General features: G+C 30.7%; 2 protein-coding genes across 2 annotated transcripts; both read left to right on the top strand.

The window, feature by feature from the left end:
• The first annotated feature begins 4,784 nt into the window (after positions 1-4,784).
• LOC145312789 (uncharacterized) lies at positions 4,785-9,314 on the top strand. Its single transcript, XM_080152028.1, has 8 exons — positions 4,785-4,983; positions 5,511-5,591; positions 5,943-6,659; positions 7,011-7,117; positions 8,098-8,170; positions 8,534-8,601; positions 8,722-8,774; positions 9,247-9,314. The coding sequence occupies exons 1-8, from the start codon at positions 4,885-4,887 to the stop codon at positions 9,312-9,314; spliced, it is 1,266 nt and encodes a 421-aa protein (XP_080008154.1). The 5' UTR covers positions 4,785-4,884.
• Positions 9,315-9,842: 528 nt separating this feature from the next.
• On the top strand, positions 9,843-18,200 carry LOC145311664 (uncharacterized). The gene is made up of 14 exons (XM_080150624.1): positions 9,843-9,925; positions 10,165-10,219; positions 10,503-10,555; positions 10,904-11,015; positions 11,276-11,403; positions 11,968-12,077; positions 12,324-12,380; positions 12,864-13,399; positions 13,882-13,931; positions 14,306-14,416; positions 15,456-15,553; positions 15,874-15,924; positions 16,714-16,814; positions 17,173-18,200. Exons 3-14 carry the CDS (start codon positions 10,523-10,525, stop codon positions 17,436-17,438), a joined length of 1,653 nt encoding a protein of 550 aa, XP_080006750.1. The 5' UTR covers positions 9,843-9,925; positions 10,165-10,219; positions 10,503-10,522; the 3' UTR covers positions 17,439-18,200.
• Positions 18,201-19,849: the final 1,649 nt, after the last annotated feature.

The following is a 19,849-nucleotide window of genomic DNA, read 5'->3' as shown; positions in this document are numbered from 1 at the left end:
AAAAAATTATTAAACACTGAACTAAAGTTGTTATTTGTCAATATCTTAAACTTTGGAAGAAAAAGATTAATTACTACAAACTCAGCAGTGCATATTTTAAATTCTAAAGAATTGTTAAAATCAGGGCAGGAATTTTTCAACATGTAAATTTATAAGACAATAATGATTCTTTCGTCTAAATCCTTATCCTTCCTTTTTGTTAAGCTTCCTTAAACACAATAGCATTTAAAGATATATGGACATCAGTAAAAATTTTTTAAGGTTGATATCCTTTTACTAAAGTAACAGGATGTTTGTGTGTCTGTGTGTTTGTTTGTACCGAAGGATCTCGCTAACCACTGAACCGATCGGGTTCTCCTTAACAAAGTAGCTTCTTATAGGTCCCGGGAAGGTTTATAATTATTTTCTTGGGGGGTGGGACACCCCCCCCCCCAAAAAAAAAAAAAAATGAAACCCCCCCAAAATTAAAAAGAAAATTTTTTTAACTAAAATTAAAAATTATGAACAAGTTTATTTGGGAATTTTAATCTTCAGGATATATAACATATAATTAAATTTTTTAAAAACCATCTAAATATTTTTTCAATCATCAATTAACTTGTTCTCCCTGAGCTCAAAATATAAGACTGTACACATTTCTACACGGTGTTTCTTTACATAGTAAAAACTATAGGTTTTAAATAAATCAAGAAGGAATTAGTCATAATTATTACAGAAATATATAAGTTTAAAAATTTCATTAATTGACGCATGAATCCCTAAAATTAGTAGAAAGTTCTGTTATAATTCATAGCAAAACGTAAAATTTTATAAATATGATATAAAAATATATACTTATTAGACAAATATAAAAAGGAAATATATAAATATAGGCAGTCAAACACTTTTCGGTCGAAATCTACATATATATAAATGTAATAGCCAAAAAATAATAAACTGGGTAAAGTTTTTATTATGTTTTTTATATATTTTTTTTATATTTCCACGTGTATATTTCAAAGAAAGTAAAATACATAATAAACTTTTTTCTCTCTTATTTTTTTTCTCTTTTAACAAAGCCAGGTCAACAAGGAAAAGGATATTTTAAAGTGATAAAAAAAACATGATTTGAACATACAAAAAACTGATATAAACACTTTGAAAATACTTCTGTAATATATCATTATTTGTTACAAGGACTCCGAAATTTGGCAGGGTAAATTTAAAACATATGACATGTGATTCCATAGACGATGGAGTACAATGTTTCGTACCTAGCAAATTCATAATTGTATATTAAAAGATAAAACTTCTACATACATTAGATTCTGTTTCTCGTATTCTTGTCTTTATAACATTGGTATATTTCTTTGTTAGATTGTTTGAGTTGTCAATCTAATTTGATCTCTATTGCTGAACTCCACCCAGTTAAAACAAGTCAGGAGGACGGTCATTTGTTTCCTGGGAAAAATATAAAACATTAAAATTAAAAAAATATGTCCTATTAGTTCATGATAGATGAAACCACAAAAAATCTTCCTACTTCCAAAGTAAGTAAACCCTTATAATACGAAAAGCTTTATGTCAAATAAAGGGTGGGAATCAACCATCTCTCATTTTTGTGTGAAATGGGTTGGACATTTTGTTTAGGGTCTTATCGTTTAGTATGATAATGTTAAAGGATTTGTGACTTTATGATTTACAAGCGGGTACGCCCCTAGAACCCTCAGATGGCACATTTAATGTTTTTTTTAAGTTCAAGTCTCTACAACACCTCTCTATGGTGCTTTCAAGTCTCTACGATACCTCTTTATATTGCGTTCAAGTCTCTCAAATATTTATTTTTTTTTTCGATTTTTTTTGTGATTACTCTTGGGTACCCTGCTCCATAATAGTTATAAACCTTCCCGGGTCCTCTGAGAAGCTACCAATCGGTTTAGCGGTTAGCGAAATCCTTCGGTACAGACAGACACACAGATAAACACACATCCTGTTACTTTATTAAAAGGATATGAATATGATACTCTCCAAGCTTTTCTTTGGAAGGGGGGGGGGGGCAAATTTCAAAGGGTTTGTTGGGTTAGGATCTTGGATTGATTTGTGTAGGGGGATATATATTCTTTAATTTTACTATTAGTTGGTTAACCTTCCTACACCCCTCCTGATAACGCCCCCACTTTCATACCTAAAAAAGAAACTGTCGCTTAGGTTCCGACCCAAATTACAGAAAAATTTAGCTTTTAAATATGTTAACAGACAGCAAGAAGTCTGTTTTCATGCCCCAAATATTGAAGCTCCGAGGAGGTCTATAGTTGTTGTAGTACAAATAATTACACTCTAGTATTTAGCAAGCAAATAGATATTTGGATCGTTTCAAAAACACGAATGAAAATCATGTATGAAAACTAAAAGTCTGTTATGGGTCAAACGGCTGGAAGTAAAGCAAACGTTCGCACATTTTTAAAAAGGACGATTTTAACCAGTGCAGTGGCGTGCAATGAAAAAGATGAAGGTAGGCCTTCCCAATTTAAATTTGAAGGGGGGTATTGATAACCCCATACCGCACGCAACTGCTTTTAACGTTTTGGCCGCTAGCAGCCCAGAATAAAAACAAGGTCGATTACGTTCAATAGTAGCGAAGCTGTCTGAAATCAAAAGCAGGACTAAAGTGCAAGAAAATACTTTTTGACCTGATCCGGCCCTTGCATTAAAAAAACATAACTTTAAAACTAATCTCCAGACTATCTAATTATTTCCAGTCTTAGTCTATCTCATCTAATTTTACACTTCGTCACTCTTCTTAGAAGCATATTTGATAACAAAAGAAATAGAGAAAGTACTCACGTGCACAGGAAGTCATACCTATCTTTTCATTCATTTAAACAAATTAGTGTATATATTTTAATTCAATTCCTTGTCTTTTTAAATAATATTAAGCAAAATATATTAAAATTTCTTAGCCTCCGAAGGTTTACGGGTCGCCCCAATATTATCTCAAATGACTTTACTAAAAGTAAAATTTTTCATTTGTCATCTATACCTATTTTTTTTTAATTTGTATTTTTGTTTTGTTTGTCCGTTAAGATCTTGGTATCCACTAAACCGAATGATTTTGCTATTTTTCTTACACAATTCCTAGTCCCTACATTCTATGGGTATAGCAAAAAAGGACTATTAATTTTTTGATCATGAACTTCAAGACGTTATATAAAAAAGTAATAAAAAATTGAAGAAGTAGATTGCAACGATGTAATTTTGTTTTCAAAATTTTTACTGGAAGCTTTTTGAAATCAGATCACAATCCTGTATGTAAGATCCTTTAACAATTTTCATGGAAGTTTACTATTGGTAAATGACAGGTGTAAGGCTCATTGAATGGAGGTTGCATCAACAAAACTATAAAATTCCCTAGCAGAAATAAAACTTGGCCAAAAATTTAGTTTAATAATGCCCGTGCCAACACCTCTTAGGTTAAAACCCGTAGAGATTAGAGGAGTTTCTCAGGGATCTAGAGAGATAAAACAATAGCCGATAAATGGATGTATATCTCCAATGATGATACACAAAATTACACATTTTGTACTAAATACTAAAATATTTATTACATGAATCAAATTGACAATAGATTTGCAAATAAAAATATTTATTGTTAACTATTACTATTGTTGTATGTTGTAAATCATGATGATTGTGGTCGATTTCATAAAATGTAAGATCCATGTGATCCAGATTCCAAGAAGGCTTGTAAGCTATCCATTGTTACAAGGAAAGCTTGCCTTTAGGGCTGGTTCCGGAAAAGAGTTATTAATATTAATAGTAAAATGGTGATGTTGTTGTCAGGAGTGGTGGCTTGGTGCTGGCCCAAGCAGGACAAGGTGGGTTGGTTCAGGTATAGAAGTATTAAACTATAGTAGTCGCTCATGTTGTGAATGTTAATATTTGTTGAGAAAAAAAATATAGTATGGTGTTCTCTATCTTTAACAAAAGTACAAAAGCTTATATCGAATTTAACAATTAGATGAAAATTAGTGGTTAAAACGTTTGAACACTCAAGATTAAGAGAATTCACTATAGTCTTAAAGTTAATAACCCAACGAATAACGATATTTAAAACTTTGGGGACTATAGCCCATTGTCCTCTCTCTCTCTCAGGGAGTCTCTTTAATGAGCATATCGAATAAAATTTTTCACTTTGAATGCTTAGATGAAACATCGTCTTACAAATATTTCCCTCTAAATTTTGTTAAGTGTTTACATTTCAGCAATGAATGTGTTTATGTAGGGTGTGTAGCTCGGTGTGAAAGTGTGTGTGTGTATGTCTGTTAGAGTTAGACTGTTGAAGTGTATGTTGCCTATCCTATGTAAATTTACCTTCTAGACTTTCCTGTGCTGACCGCTTGTCTTAGTCGGGCTAGAGGCCACGCTAATATACCGTGAAGGGTCAACATCTGGGTATAAGCAATATTTTTTCTTTCTAAATTTAAGTTAGCTTTATGCAATTATAGTAGATATAAAAAATCAGTTATTTTGTATGTAAGTGTTAGTAATTAATGACAAAGCTTTATGGAAACTTAATTACACAAAACTTCCTTTTGATATATGTGAAATAAATTTAGCTGTCTTTACTTTCGTAATATATACAGTAAGGATATAAGTATTGCTGTTAAGGTAGCTTTTTAGAGACTATAAATACGACGATATTGCAGTTAAATTCTGCTTGTACTTTCCTGTAAATGTATTGTGAATAACAAATCTAATTAAATACAGAAACCTCCTTATTTTGCACCTAAGAAAGCTTTCTGTCGTTTTTGTATATTTTTACATATGTTGTAAACATACAATATATTTGAAGTTGGTAAATCTTTCTGACATATCAAATAATTGAGGTGATGAAACTAATGAAAAATGTGTTTATCTGCCAAGATATTGTGTCCTGTATGTGGTAATAATGGATTTTCTAATGTTCAACTGCTTATTAATGCTTTAATCAAGCTTCAGGCAGAGGTACATTTAATTTTTGATATAGTATAAATTATCAAATCAAAATATAAAAGCAATGTTTGAAAATAATTTAGGAATTTAAGTACTGTGTTAAATTTTCAGCGTTATGTTAAATATTATTTTTATGGTTTATAACACCTACTATCGAATGCGCTTCTTACCCCAGTGGCATCAATTTCATGTTTAAAGTTTTACTTATTTACACACAATACGAAAACCAAAATCTCAAATTAGTAACCCTCAGTTAATCTAAATTGAACTCAGCCACAGGCACCGTCAGCCACAGCCACCTTAAGCCTTAGCATCCACAATAAGCTGCACGGATTCGAATAAACTGTGAGCTCAGCCACACTCTGTGTCAGCAATCCTAAGCCAGAGCAATAAAATATTAATTCAACCACCTTCAGCCGCAGCTAACGCTAGCCCTTATTCGTTTCAGCCGTAGATTAAGCTCCAGCCACAGATGTGTGACTGCCGATTACTGTGAAAAGATTAACATAATAATCAATCTATATCATTATTGATTTCAGGTAGAAAAATCATCTGGAATCGAGTGTAATTGGACAGAGGCTAACCTCCAACAATATGCTAAACAATTAACATCTTCAAAGGTAAGATATACTTGGAATTTTATATGCATGTGATATTAAAAGAGCCATGAAATACTGAAGTATAAAGCCTGAATTTTTCAAAAATTTACATTAATTTCTTATTTTTATTTTAAAAGGGGTAGTATGTGTGCCTGTCACACATGATCTTATAAATGTCCAGGATTAAAATTTATCATATGAAGATTAGAATATCCCCATGCAGTGATAAGACTCGTTTAGGCCCAATGCTCGGGGTTACATACTTGGATACAGGTGCCGTTCTATGAACTCATAAAATCTGAGGGCGCAGCTACATATGAATAAGATCATAATTCTGATTCTAATTCTTATTTCTTGATGTTTATTATATAGGATGCATCAAATATAAATAAGTGTAATGAGGAAAATGATACAGAAAATATTGAAAGGAGACTGCTATCTCCATCCCAACAATTGAATATCCTACAATCATCTCCAAACAGAAACAAACATATTGAGTTCCAAGAAAAAGTATCACCAAGTTTTTCCATTGATGAAAAATTAAAAAAAGAAATAAAATTACCATCACCAATGACCGTCGACTTATCTTTTCATAATATCAATATATTAGAACCAGAAAATAATGTAAAACAAACGACTAATGAAAAGATTAATTTACCTGGAACTTTAAGTTTGTATGGTAAGAATTTGCCAATAAGTCCAACACATTGTGTGCCTGGATCAAGCAAGATAGACGGTTTTCTGCCAGTAAAAAGTGATTTTAAGCTAACTTCTCCAGATTTTAACAGTAATGAAAACTTATTAAAATTAAGCAAAGAACAGGCCATTTTAAACCAAGAAAACTTTCAACAAAATAATTCAAACACCAGTCTAACAAATCTATTTCATCATAATATTCTAACTAACCAGAAATCTTCAGAAATAACAAATCTAACAATAGCTTCAAAAGAATTGAATGTACAGGGATTAAGTTTCCCCACAACTACCCCACAAGGAGTTCAGTCACTTTTTCCTTCAACATCAAGCACAATGCACAATAAAATATTTAGAAGAAATAGACCAAATAAGCTCAGTAAAAGTACACATCAAGTAAGTCATTAAAAACAAATTTCTTAAAAAATACTAAAATCATTTGGTTGGCCTTTTAATATCTTTTTAAGACGATAAGCTTATTTTAGGGATGTAAAAAGTTGGTACTTTGAGAGTTAGGGGCTAAAAAGTTAAGCAAAGTTAGACCTTTGAGTCAACAGATGTTTAACTATGGTTGGTTGTCTGTGGGACGTATGGTTTCGTGACCATGTACTTCATTAAGCAATCATGTACAGATAATAAGACATTCTGATTAATTCAGGGAAAGAACGGATCTTCTACTCGGAGGCAGATTGTGCCATTCGTAAACTGCATTCTATATTTTATTTCTTACTTATTTCTTTCGTTCAGAGTGTTTGTGAGACAGCAGTTGAGTGTAATGATTGTGGACTAAGATTTGATAACATCAGATTCTTAAGTCTTCATACAATTCTTCTACACAGCTCAAAACAAAATAGGTAAACCCACACATTTTCCAATAGGTCTCGAAACCCTTATTCTTAACTAACTATATTTTTTGCTTCGCTAACATAAACATAAACATTAACTAGGTAACTAACCCAATTCTTGCGAATTTAGCAATAAAGAGACAGGCCCATTACTCATTGAGACATGACGGCTCTGTCGATGTTTTACATGACTGCCAAACTGGCTAGGAATGAAGTACCGTTCCATTTTTTTAGTAGTGAACCTACTCTATAATTTAAAATATCCGTCTGAAACGTTTATGGGGAACCGTGATTTTCTTGGCTCCTTTTCAAGATAGACGCCTGAAATTTTCAGGGATTAAATAATTCTTTATATTTTCAATAAGTGTCATCACTATATGTTAATTAATTGGGGTGCTAGATCGATTTATAGATTTTTAAGTTTTCATGATATTCTCGAGCCCTATTCAAGATAGAAGTGTAAAATTTTAAGGGATTAAATAAGTTTAGATTTTACATATTTCCACAAAGTTTTATTTATATATACTAATCGGTTGTTGTGCTAGATCGTTTCCTAGATTTCCACATTAATTTTTAGCTTGCTACTCATGGATTTGTTAGAACAATTCCTAGTTTTTAAGTGTTAAAATTTTCAAGGATTTAATAAGTTTACATTTTACATATTTCCACAAAGTTTTATTATATATACTAATCGGTTGTTGTACTAGATCGTTTCCTAGATTTCCACATTAATTTTGAGCTTGCTACTCATGGATGTTGTCATCCTTGATTATGAATTAGATTAACTAACCAAAACCAAAATTGTGGGGTATATAATAAAATTGTGGGTGATTGTTTTTTTTAATACCTTATTTTAAAAAAAATCTACGTCCATGGTATGCCACTCTTTTGAAAGCTTTTAAAGCTATGTTAGATGGCCCTTAAATATCAAAAATTTCCAATGATTTTCATTTACTTTTGAGTTTAAAAAAAAATTCTTTTTTGTCTAGAGTTTTCCAGTTAAAAGTATATAAATGCTCCCACTGTTCAACTGAAATTGAAAATTATGAAGAATTTTTAGAGGTATGCAACACAATATTTTAGTACGCTAGCAAACTATTTTTTTTCGCATCTGGCTTAATTAGAGAATATTTTTTAAAAAGTAAGAATGGTTACTAACTTCTTCCGTCAGTTAGACTTGAACCCGCTCTGGAATAATGATAAACTTTCTTAAAAATTGTCAAAATAATTGGCATTTTGAAAATCTGCTATGATATTTTTTAATTACCATTCATTAACAGGAGGAAAATATACGAGTAGCTAAGCTCAATCATACTTTACTATCATAATAGGAAAAAACACCTTAAATTGTTAATGAATAAAATTAAGTAATAGAGTAGATGTGATGTGATACAATGATGTGATAAATACAATTTTGAATTTCAGCATCTAGATAAGGTTCACGATGACCAACGGCATGTTTGTAAATTCTGCAACAAAATGTTTAAATTAAGGTAATAAAAATATCATTTATTTTTTATTGATTCTGGCTGTCATTATACATTTAAATCAATTATTTAAATGAAACATCTTTATCAACTTGAATTTTTTTTGTTATAATTAATCTTGTTAAGGGGAAGTTTATTAGTTCACCAAAGAGTTATTCATCATAACACAACAGCTTTAGGTAAATTATCAGAAGCACAGCCACTCCATAAATAGGCAGGGTGTGTTTTCCAGTACGACAGATAGCCACTTTCAACTTACAATAATTCTAAAGTGAAAGTACGTAGCATAAACACTTTATTTCTGTGTCTAAATTTCATTTAAAAGTAAATTCCATCAAACGTTTTACTACAGTCAAAGTAACTTATTTACTGGCCATAATGTTGAATTTGAATTTAGCGGTTTCCCTTATTGTTGTCAAATAAAGTAAAGAGCCCCGCACGATTATTACTCCGTATATATAGGTCTTCACAAGGTTAATCCACCCGTGGTGCCAGAATTAAGTTGATTCTTTAAAAACTAATAATAAGGGATCTCGATGGTAAATAATTATGTTTGATTGAATGCACAGTTTTTTTTATTCATTTGGAAAAGTTGGAGCTCTCTTTATTCTTACTCTTATATTGTATTGTATATGATACTATTATGTTTAGAACTATCCAATGTAGATGAAAGTAAACGCGTGCAGACAGATTTAATCAATCCAAATATTCAGGAATGAAGATTACCATCACATTTTTTTATTTTTTGCTCTATTATCTAAAATGGTTATGTTCTGCAATTACACACTGAATATCCCACACCCTAGGGCTACCTCATACACGCCTAAAAAAATTTAAATTATCTTATTATTATTATTATTTTTAACATTTTATAGTGATGTTATTTAGCCCTTAGGGTTTGGCCCTTTAGTGACGAAAATCCAAAACAAGAAAATTACACACAAAATAAAAATAGATAACCACTATAGATATTCTTGTTCTATATCAAAAGCTAGATGGCACTGAAAAACTTATTATTATGATTACATCTTGTTTTAAAATATTCCCATTTTGAAAAGTGGTGTAATAACATTAAAAATTCAGCGCGGCATTAGCTCAATATAGGCCTCTGGGCCCACTGCCTATTTTAGTATTCTAAATACCTTGATTTCTCGCTTTTATCATTTTCTCTATGAGTCATTCGATTTTGTTAGTTTAAATAATCTAACTGTTGTAAATATATTGTAATCTGATTGCTGTATAGTCACCACCAGATGATATAACTGATTATGAACTAAAGGATGAAGTAAAAGAAGAATTTGGTCCAGGAACTCCTATACCCAATAATCAGGTAGTGGTACTATCAATGTTGTATGTAAATTAAATGCTTACAATTTACAATTAAAACAAGATAGAAGATGGTCGTTTCTTATCAACGAAATATTAAACAAAATTGTGACAGGCTTCTGAAAAAAATCTGGTTTTTTTCAAGTGCTGTCAATCTATGATTGTTCGTATGAATATAGATCTCATTAAGCTTCGTTTTTTTTTATATTGGCATCCTAGTTACTTATTACACCTTTACTGAAGGACGGTCAAAATATCCCAGAAAAAGGAGAAATAGTTGATGTTCATCAATTACAAGGTAATTTATATTCATGTTTAATAATATTTAATTATTTAACTGAAACTTTGAGGGATTGATTTTACTATTATTTGGGAATGTTGATTCTTAGGACGATTAGATACGAAAGTTATATTTAACTGAAACACAAAATCGAAATTTTTTATCTTTATATAAATTAAATAAAATTTTTGTCGGTCTTTTGATATGAGCCACCAAACTACAATTATCCTTATTAAAACCAAGACTGAATTATGAATTTATGTTTGTTAATAAATAAAAAGACTTTTTGATTTTGATATAGGATCAGAAAAATGTTGTAATATGTGTACAAAATCGTTTACAGATAATAATGAGGTATTTCTATTTTATTTTATTCATCCTTCACCTACAAAATACAAAACGCCCAAGAACAATTGGAAAAAAGATTTTTATGTAAATTTATAGTGGGCAAGGGTTAATAGACACTGAAAAAAGTTTTAAAGGATGAAAATAATTATGAGATTTGGTTGGGTGGTTTACTTGATCAAACAATCTAAGTAAAAATTTAAATTTTTAATTATAAATCGTATTGTGATAGAAAGAAAACAATATTTTTTATTTCTAAGAAGACGTTGCCTGGCTATTTTAACTATGCCTTTTGATCGATGGAAAAGTTCGTAGCAAAACATGAAACATTGTTGTTGAATTTATTTATTATTTAAGTTTGTAAAGCATGTGAAAACTCATCAAGATGCAAAACAATTTGATTGCTCTGTTTGCTATAAAAAGTTTACTACAAAATATTTCCTAAAGAAACACAGGCGTCTACATACAGGTACAAATTTGTGATAAGAAGTGCAACTAAACTACTCTACAACCTTTGTTACTGAAATACTCATCTAATTATTCTCGTACTCTCATACTCGATCATAAAAATTAACAGAATATAAAATTACACATAGAAATAAAAAAAAATGATATAAGAAATTAGTCAGCAAAAATTAATGAGTTTATACATATGTTTTTGAACGTTAAAATTGAGGAGTGGGTTAAGAAGATGTATGTGACTTTTTATGTTCTTAATTTAATTTTTAGGAGAAACCCCATACACTTGCAATTTATGTGGAAAAACGTTTGTATTCCAACAATCCTACCACAAACATATGCTGTATCACACTGATGAAAAGCCATATTCCTGTTCTACTTGTGGCAGAGCTTTTAAGGTAAATTTTAACAACCAAGCTCCTCTATAATCACTTGTATTGTACAATAAAGCATTGATCTTAATTTTTTAGGTCACGCTATTTTTGAATTTTGACCATAAAATTTGAAATTAAATCAAAAATTGTAATAGTTCTAGTGTTTGGTAGGTTTTGTTTTGCCTGCAAAGCAAGGTATTCTGTGTCTTTTCCACATACCAATGTGAAATTAAAATAAACATCTTACTTTCAGGATATTGCTGCTCAAATGATTTAAGTAAGGTGCATGCATGCACAGGATTTTTTCAAGTGGAGTGAAAGGCACACCTAAAATTTTGACAACTCCTTTATTTTTAAACTCTTTTCAATATTTAAGGGAAGGTGTGACGTGAGTATTTAAAGAGAATAAACCAATTCCTGTTCTTGTGGAAACACTTAAAGAAACTAAATTTGTCCATGATAAAAAATCAAAATGTTGAAAATTAACTTTACCTCCGTGGCAGTTTAATGCATGTTTGTGCCTCTAATTTCAGATTAAAATATACCTGTAGTTATAGATCATATTCTATTTCAAAATATAATATTTAGGAGCTGTCTACCCTTCAGAACCACGAGAGAATCCACACTGGAGAGAGACCTTTTGTTTGTGATTATTGTGGCAAAAGTTTTAGACAGAGAGTGTCCTATTTAGTACATAGGTAAGTTTTAACACGTAGAGTCAAGTTTTAAAAGGTCCCCCTTCTTGATTTTATCTTGGTTAATGTTTTTATAAATATATAAATAAGGGAAATAATTATGACAAGTTAAGTTATGTTTAAAGCTTTTTGATTTTGTTTTTTTGTGTGTGGCGTAACAAGCGAAAATTTAAAAAAAAACAGCCTTTTCCCTATTTTTATTTCATAACAAATGTTTGAAAAGTGTGGAGTATTTTTATTTTTTTTCAGAAGGATTCATACTGGAGCATTGCCATATATTTGTCATTTCTGTGGCAAAAAATTCAGGTTAACCTAATTAAATTAGTTTAAGAGTAAATATGTTTTAGTTTTATAACATGGAAGAACTGATAAGTTATTATTGGAGGTCTTCCAATTCACATCTTAATAAAAACCCAGCTTTATCAAAGAAACTAATGGGACTGCCATACATACAGACAAACATCATATCTCATAAATTATTAGAAGAATCATGTCAAAATAAAACTTATTCTTTTGTTGGAAGTTTATTATTTTCTCGTATTCATTCGAATCCGGTGGATAGGAACCGGTTCTCATCCATACGAAAAAACTATGTCTAGCATCGTATTATATCCAGCTTTCTACGAATATAAAAATGTACAATTATAAGATTAAAACCAGTTTTTTTAGCCCGTGCCTTCGGCACCTCGGGTCTAAAAAAACTGGTCTTTATCTTATAACTGTACATTCTATATCCGCGGAAAGCCGTTTATAATACGATGCGAGAAATAACTATTATTGATTTTCTAGATATAAAGTAACGCAGAGAACTCATAAATGCACTGGTAGAGTTGATATGGAAACAGAAGCACTATCTTTAAACACAACATATTCAACTATTTCATCCCCTGCTTCTATACAATCCTCATCAATATTACCAACAAATATTTCAAACAGCCAAATGTCTTTCTCAGTACCTGCGAGATCATTTGAACAGCAACAGGTTTTAACAGCTAACAGAGAACAGGAGACGTCAGCAGCTAGCAGCCAGCGACTGCTTATATCTCCCAAAAGCCCACAACAAATACTGATTTCTGAAATGACAAACTATAACAAGTTATCTTTAAACAGCAAATCAAATAATCAAGGAATGCAACCAGTCAAGACTGACAATAATAATATTGTTCAAGTGCCAGTTGAAACAAGTAAAAATGTTTTTATTGGAATAGGTGGAGATCAATTTGTAAATACAGAAGACAATAAATGTACAAATTTAATAGAATTGGATTCTTGTGAAGAGGGACAGCAAATTTCATTTCAGTCAATTAATAGAAACATAATAGGAGGTAAGAAATTAAACTTTAAACAATTACTTTTGAACAAGTTTGGATATCTGGGATTTTTTTTGTGACGGTTCTGCCATTGATCAACTACTCTACACTTGCTACGACGGTCCGTCTGTAATGCTCTACAGGATATCCTTTTAGGAAAATGGAGAGCAGGAGTTTTTCATAAGAAATAAGCGTTTTTCTCAGCTGTTATCAAATACAGACATCTTAAATCTTATGTGAAGAGTTGTAAAACTGCTAGTTTTCTATTCTGTGTCTAAGATATTCAGCTAGACAAAATATGATTGTTCTCAGTGCCTTTTCAAATATGAGTCTCGAATTTTGTGTTGAGATTTCCACAAACAATCTACTCTTTAACTCGCCTTCTATTTCCATCTGTGGCTGTTTTCTTCATTTTTTATATAAGAGCTTCGCTACTTATGAATTTTGTTATCTTTGTTTTCAATCATAACGAGTTTAAAACTAATTTTTTGTTTCAGGACCACTGCAGTTTACACAAGTGCCTGTTTTAAACACAAATGCTTCGCAGGTCAATATATTTCAGATACTACACCTAATAAAATAAATCTTCATTTTAATAAAATATTTTTTTGTTTGTTTGTAGAAATATTTAAAATTAACTGAAATGTTCAACAATCAGAAAGTTTAGAACTGTTGGCAATTTTGACACAAACTTAAAAATTAAATTATCGTATAAACAAGGACGAAAAGCAATAATGTTTTAAGCGTTGCAACTTTTAAATTACATCATTGAATGTAAGTACAATTACTTTAGGCATATAAGCAATTCTAAAACAGATTTACATCATTTTTTTTAATGTGCTATTTTTACAATAATAGGTGCTTTCACTCTACATTTGTTAATGATTGTTTTGTCATACTTGTGATTTTTAACCATTTTAGAATGATATATTGATGAGGTACAGAGATCCTTCATGTTCAAAATCACCTCCCTACAGCAATGTCATTCCATCAGAAATTAAGAAAAATCTTCTAAACTTTAGGAGAGCACAGGTGATTTAAAGAAATAACGAATGGCTATAGTAAAAAGTAGAATCCCTTTTCAGTGGACAGGGAGGTGCCATTTTTAAGTAGTACACAAAACCACACAGCATTGTCTATTATAACTACAATATAAAAGACATAAGGAAAAAGGATAAGAGGATGAATACTCACCCCCTTTTCCTGAGCTAGATCTTTAAATCATTTCACTGGTGCACATCCCGATTTAGCGCACCATTGAAATGATTTAAAGATCCAGCTCTGGTAAAATACTACTTCCCCATACCTAAATTTTTAAAGACAATTTAGCAAAAGAAAAGCAAAAACCGCACAGGGCTTTTTGTATGTCAATCATAAATAATAATGTGAATAAAAAGAAAAGCAATATTTAGCAAACAGCCGGGAGCGGTAAGAATCAGCTGAATGTTTATTATGAAAAAAGTTCCCCCTTTATAGAAATGAGGAAGGATTCATCTTTAATGAAAATTTTTTTTTTAAATAAAAATAAAATTATATGTAATTTTTAATTAAAACATTAAAATGACAATATCTAATCATATGGAAAAAGTAAAAAGTAAAAAAAATATTATTTTAGATGTTGTTATTTTAGTAATTTTTTGTAGTAAATAACAAAATTTTATTTTTAAATCAAATGTTATATTCTAATTATTAAAACTTTACATATTAATTTTGTAATCCTCCCATTTGAAAAGAGGTGGAATAGCAATAAAATTTAGAGCGGCAACAGAGCTGAGTAGGCCTCTGGGCCCACTGCCTATTTTTGTCTTCTAGATGCTTCGATTCCTCTCTTTTATTTTTTTCTCTATGATAAAAGATAATAATTATTTCCAAAATAAGCACAAACAGAGCATGGAGAGAAACAATATTTATGTTGTAATTTTTATTAACCTATTATCTTAGTGATCTTACGGATAACTATTATTATAGAGTAGCTGTGCTACCAAAAAAAATGTTAAAAGTTCCTACTGCTATTTCTTTAAATTATGAACCAACTACTCATTTTGAAAAAAAATTTATATTTCTATTTAAGGGTAAGCGTAGACTTGGTCACCGACTCCATAATATTTTGCAAAGATCTAAAGAGAAGCAAGAGTTTGCACAATTATCCCACAATAACAAAACTAACAGGAATAGCAACATTTATTGTCTTGTTCAAAAGTGCAACAATTATGCAAATTAATTTCATTATTGATGACTGGCAACTTAATCAACTTTATAAAATAATATAAAATTCAAAATATTTTACAACGTCTGTAACGCTACTTTAAAAAATTAATTGATAGGTATCACTTAACTGCCTGCTGACTTTTTAAATCTTGTGATTATATAAAACTGAGATCCAATTAAAGAGCAAAAATATCGTAACAAATATAAATAGAATAATAATTTCTATTCCATACTACAATTAAAGTAAATGAATATAAGTATAATATTGCTATCTTTGGTAGTGCTGGATTTGAACCAGACTTGGAACTGCTATCAATAAGTGGAAATGGAAGGTAATCTTATTTTAAAGAATTAGTTCTGTAAGAATAATTCTATGTGAATGGCCTTTTGCATAAAATATTCCTGGTGATTTTTACGAGAGCAGCCAACTTTGTTGGCGATCATTCATTTACTAAGTATATTTGCGATAACTTTTATTTAATAGATTCTTCCAATTTTTAACATTTACAAAACAGCCTGCTTTATTGCTTCAAGATCCATGTCAGATCTATATAGGAAATAAATGTCTATAAATGAGCTCAAGTTTTCCAAGGAATAAATGTTTAAAACTCATAGTGCTCCAATAATCATCATTAAACTCTCATTGACCAAAGCGATAAGACCTTTATTCTATTTGTTTATGGAATGAATAAAGTTTTTCAATCCATGTTGATATTTGAATTACATTGAAGTATTTAATCTTCATTTAATAAACAAAAAATATACTTTCATAATATAGAAAATCTAAGAAAACTCTGTTTTAAAAGAATTCGATTGTGGCGACACTTCCATAGTGTTTAAATATTAAAACTAAAATTTTAATCATATTAACCCTTTGGTGATGGTAATGTAAATAAAAAATATAATTGAAGAAATCTTTTTAAGATCATTTAAAATATTAAATATTTTCTTTTAGATAGTAATGGCGAGGGAGGAAAATTGAAATAGATAAATAGATATGTACTTATAGAAAACTAGCCAATAGTGAGATAGTTATATCGAGCAAACTCTAGTATTAAAATGTGCAAGATAACTTTTGTAAATTATCATTAAATTATATAGTTCCAATTTTTGTTTCTCAGTTCAACAGATCAAGGAGATAAAATGTGGGTGGAATCCCCCTCTCTATCTGCATCATCTTGCACCACAAGTATCTCTGAAAATATGACTCCACTTTCTCGAGGCATGTATACAGTATATTGCAAAGTTTAAAATTTAGATCTTGTAACCTGGATTACTAGAATATGAGAGGATAAGAAACCCATCAAAATAACTTTATTTCTTCCGAATTTCCAGATATTTTAGACCTTTAAACATTTGTAATATTTAATATTGAAACTATTATTAATGAATATTTTTAGTGACTCTGAACGTATAGCCGATTTTCATTTTTTTATTTTAATGAACATAACTTTGATGTTCGTCAATTTTATGATTATTGTTCCTGTAAAATAATGCAAGAAAATTTAAAAAATTCTTGTAAATGAATAAATTAGTTTCAAAACTATTTAATGTAATGAACTACACTGTATGTATAAAAGGAGACAACAATCCCAATGAGTCGCCTTCTCAAAGTTTAAAATGTCCGGAAAGAATAGAAGCTCTTCCAGACTCCTGTGTCAGTGAATCATACCTGGTGGACTCTCCTTGCAGCCCTGACAACCTGGATTCCTTGCTGGAAGATTGTCCGTCTGGCCAGGATAATTCAAGTGCTATACACGAAGCACTCCTAAATTTTGATATTTCTGCTCTTCAAAATAATTCTAATGGTATTAATGATGATATTTTCTCACAAAAGCATATTTGATTTTACAATGCAGCTATATTTTAGTAGAGAATCTACTCTTAAATTTAAAATACCAGTCTGAATATTCATCGTCTGTTCCTCCGCACTCTTATTAACATAAATCCTTAGTCTATAACTCACTTTTTTAGCTTGCCTGTTTTGCTGCTCTTTTAAGTAAAGAATTGTTTTTATTTTTGAATGGTTTACAAATCATGGAAATTGCCATCCTTGTTTTAGTTGTCAACCCAAATTAAGATGAACTGAATTTTAGTTAGTGTGCGTAGCTTCCGCGTCCTATCTCAATATTTGCTACTAGCTAAAAAAGCTTCAAAAAATCAAAATTTTAAAAATTAAAATTTTTGAATGTATAATGTATAAATCGTTTATACATTAAATCGCTTTTCCATTTGACCGGAGTCGCTGAAAATAGGGTCTGCAATAATTGGGTTATCTGCTGTACACTTTAGGAAACTAGGGCTCGAATAGGAAATCATTTTCAGCTGATCCAAATTAATCTTAATGTCATTGAACTAGATGCTTCGCCCCTAGTCACTGGGGAAGGGCTGGGGATATCAGAAAATAAACTTTAAAAACATAGACATCTAAAAAATTCTCTAAATAACACCTTATTTTTGAGATATCTATCCTCAGACAAACAACCTCACTACTTTGTATTATAGGATTATCATCATAACAACTGCGATAAAGAATTTTTTTTTAGTTTTCAACATTTAAATCATTCGTACATAATATATTTATACTTGAATGTAATTTTATAATATTGATAATATAGGTTTTTACTGTTATTATCTTTTTTAATTCATAGATTAAAAATATGCGGCAGCCGCAATAAAATGTACTGTTATTTGTGCTTTATTTAGAACTAGCGGTTTCGCCCCTAGCCTCTAGGGGCTTTGCCCCAAGAGGTTTGATCAACCTAATTTTTCGTATTTTAGATTTAAGGGAATTTTTAGATTTTTTTCGGGGGGGTTTGGGTGTGTCTCCCACTCCCCAAAAAAATAGTCATAAACCTTTCCGGGACCTATGAGAAGCTACCCTGTAAAGGAGAACCTGATCAGTTCAGCGGTTAGCGAGATCCTTCGGTACAAACAAACAAACAAACAGACAGACAGACGGACTTCGTTCTACTTTGTATCATAGATTAGGGTAGGCATCCCCCCAAAAATTACTTCCACTATCAAGATTATTTTTCACCGCCCAAAATAAAAAGACTATTTAGTTGCACCAGATTAAAACAGTTCTGAACCATGATAAAAATACATAGATTGTAAGGACCTTTTAATGAAACAATGCATAAAATAGATAAATCAACTCAAGCAAACATTTCAATAAATATAAAATCTTTTTTTCTAGGGGTGATTTATCTTGGCAGGCTGCCAGGGTCCAGAACATTGTACGCATATCATTAGATCCGAATTTAAAAGTTCTAAAATTAATCTGTAAAAACCAATTAAAAAAGAAATACACAGCACAGAAAAACGCTCGAAAAAATGGAAAAAATATCGATAGTCGACAATACGTTTACATTTGAAATTCCATGTCGACAAAATACCTAGAGCATACCCGATGGATTATCATAAACTTTATTGAAACATTGACAAATTCGTACATGGGTAGCGCAGCAATAAAAGTTTAAAATATCTTATACAGAAAAGATGCGCTGTAAAAAAAAAATATAAAAATTTATTTAAGCATTTATATGTATATATATTCTATAATACAAGTTTCTTATAATTTCAGATTGTTTTTAATACTTTAACATATTATTATACATTTAAAAAAGATATAAAATATGCATAAAAGTAGGGTAAAAATTTTAATTTTGAACGAAAGTTTTCATTTAAAAAGGTCTTTGAGATCAATTTCTAAGGTAAACATGGACATTTTTAAAATGAAATATAGGTATCCCTTTTTGTTGTAGAGGCATGCATATTTTAATATAGTTACATCTCACCTAAGGAGGATGGTAACTATTTTAAGTGAATTCCTCATTATTTACATCAATTTGCAAAAGTATCATAGGCGTCCAAGGGGGGGGGTAATGGGCCATTTGGCACCCCCAAAATTTTGTGAACAATACCCCCCCCCAAAAAAAATTACCCCTACCTTGGGGGTGCCGTAGGCACCCCCAACGATTTTGGGGGGGGTATTTACCCCCCCCAAACCATTTTGGGGGGGTAAATACTCCCCCCAAAATAGAAAATCTCTAACAAAAAAAATTTTTGCGCGCTTCGCGCGCATTTTTAATACTAAATTTTTTATAAAATTTAAATTACCCCCCCCAAAAATTTTACCCCGGGGGTAAATTTTGGGGGGGGTAAACAAATTTTACCCCTGCCAACAGATTTCAGGGGGGGTAATTACCCCCCCCAAGCAAATTTTACCCCCGGGGTAAAAATTTTGGGGGGGGT

Source organism: Acartia tonsa, chromosome 2 (assembly GCF_053477335.1).
Source record: "Acartia tonsa isolate MP-2025a chromosome 2, ASM5347733v1, whole genome shotgun sequence".
Lineage (NCBI taxonomy): Eukaryota > Metazoa > Arthropoda > Copepoda > Calanoida > Acartiidae > Acartia > Acartia tonsa.
This window is presented reverse-complemented; position numbering and strand designations above follow the sequence as displayed.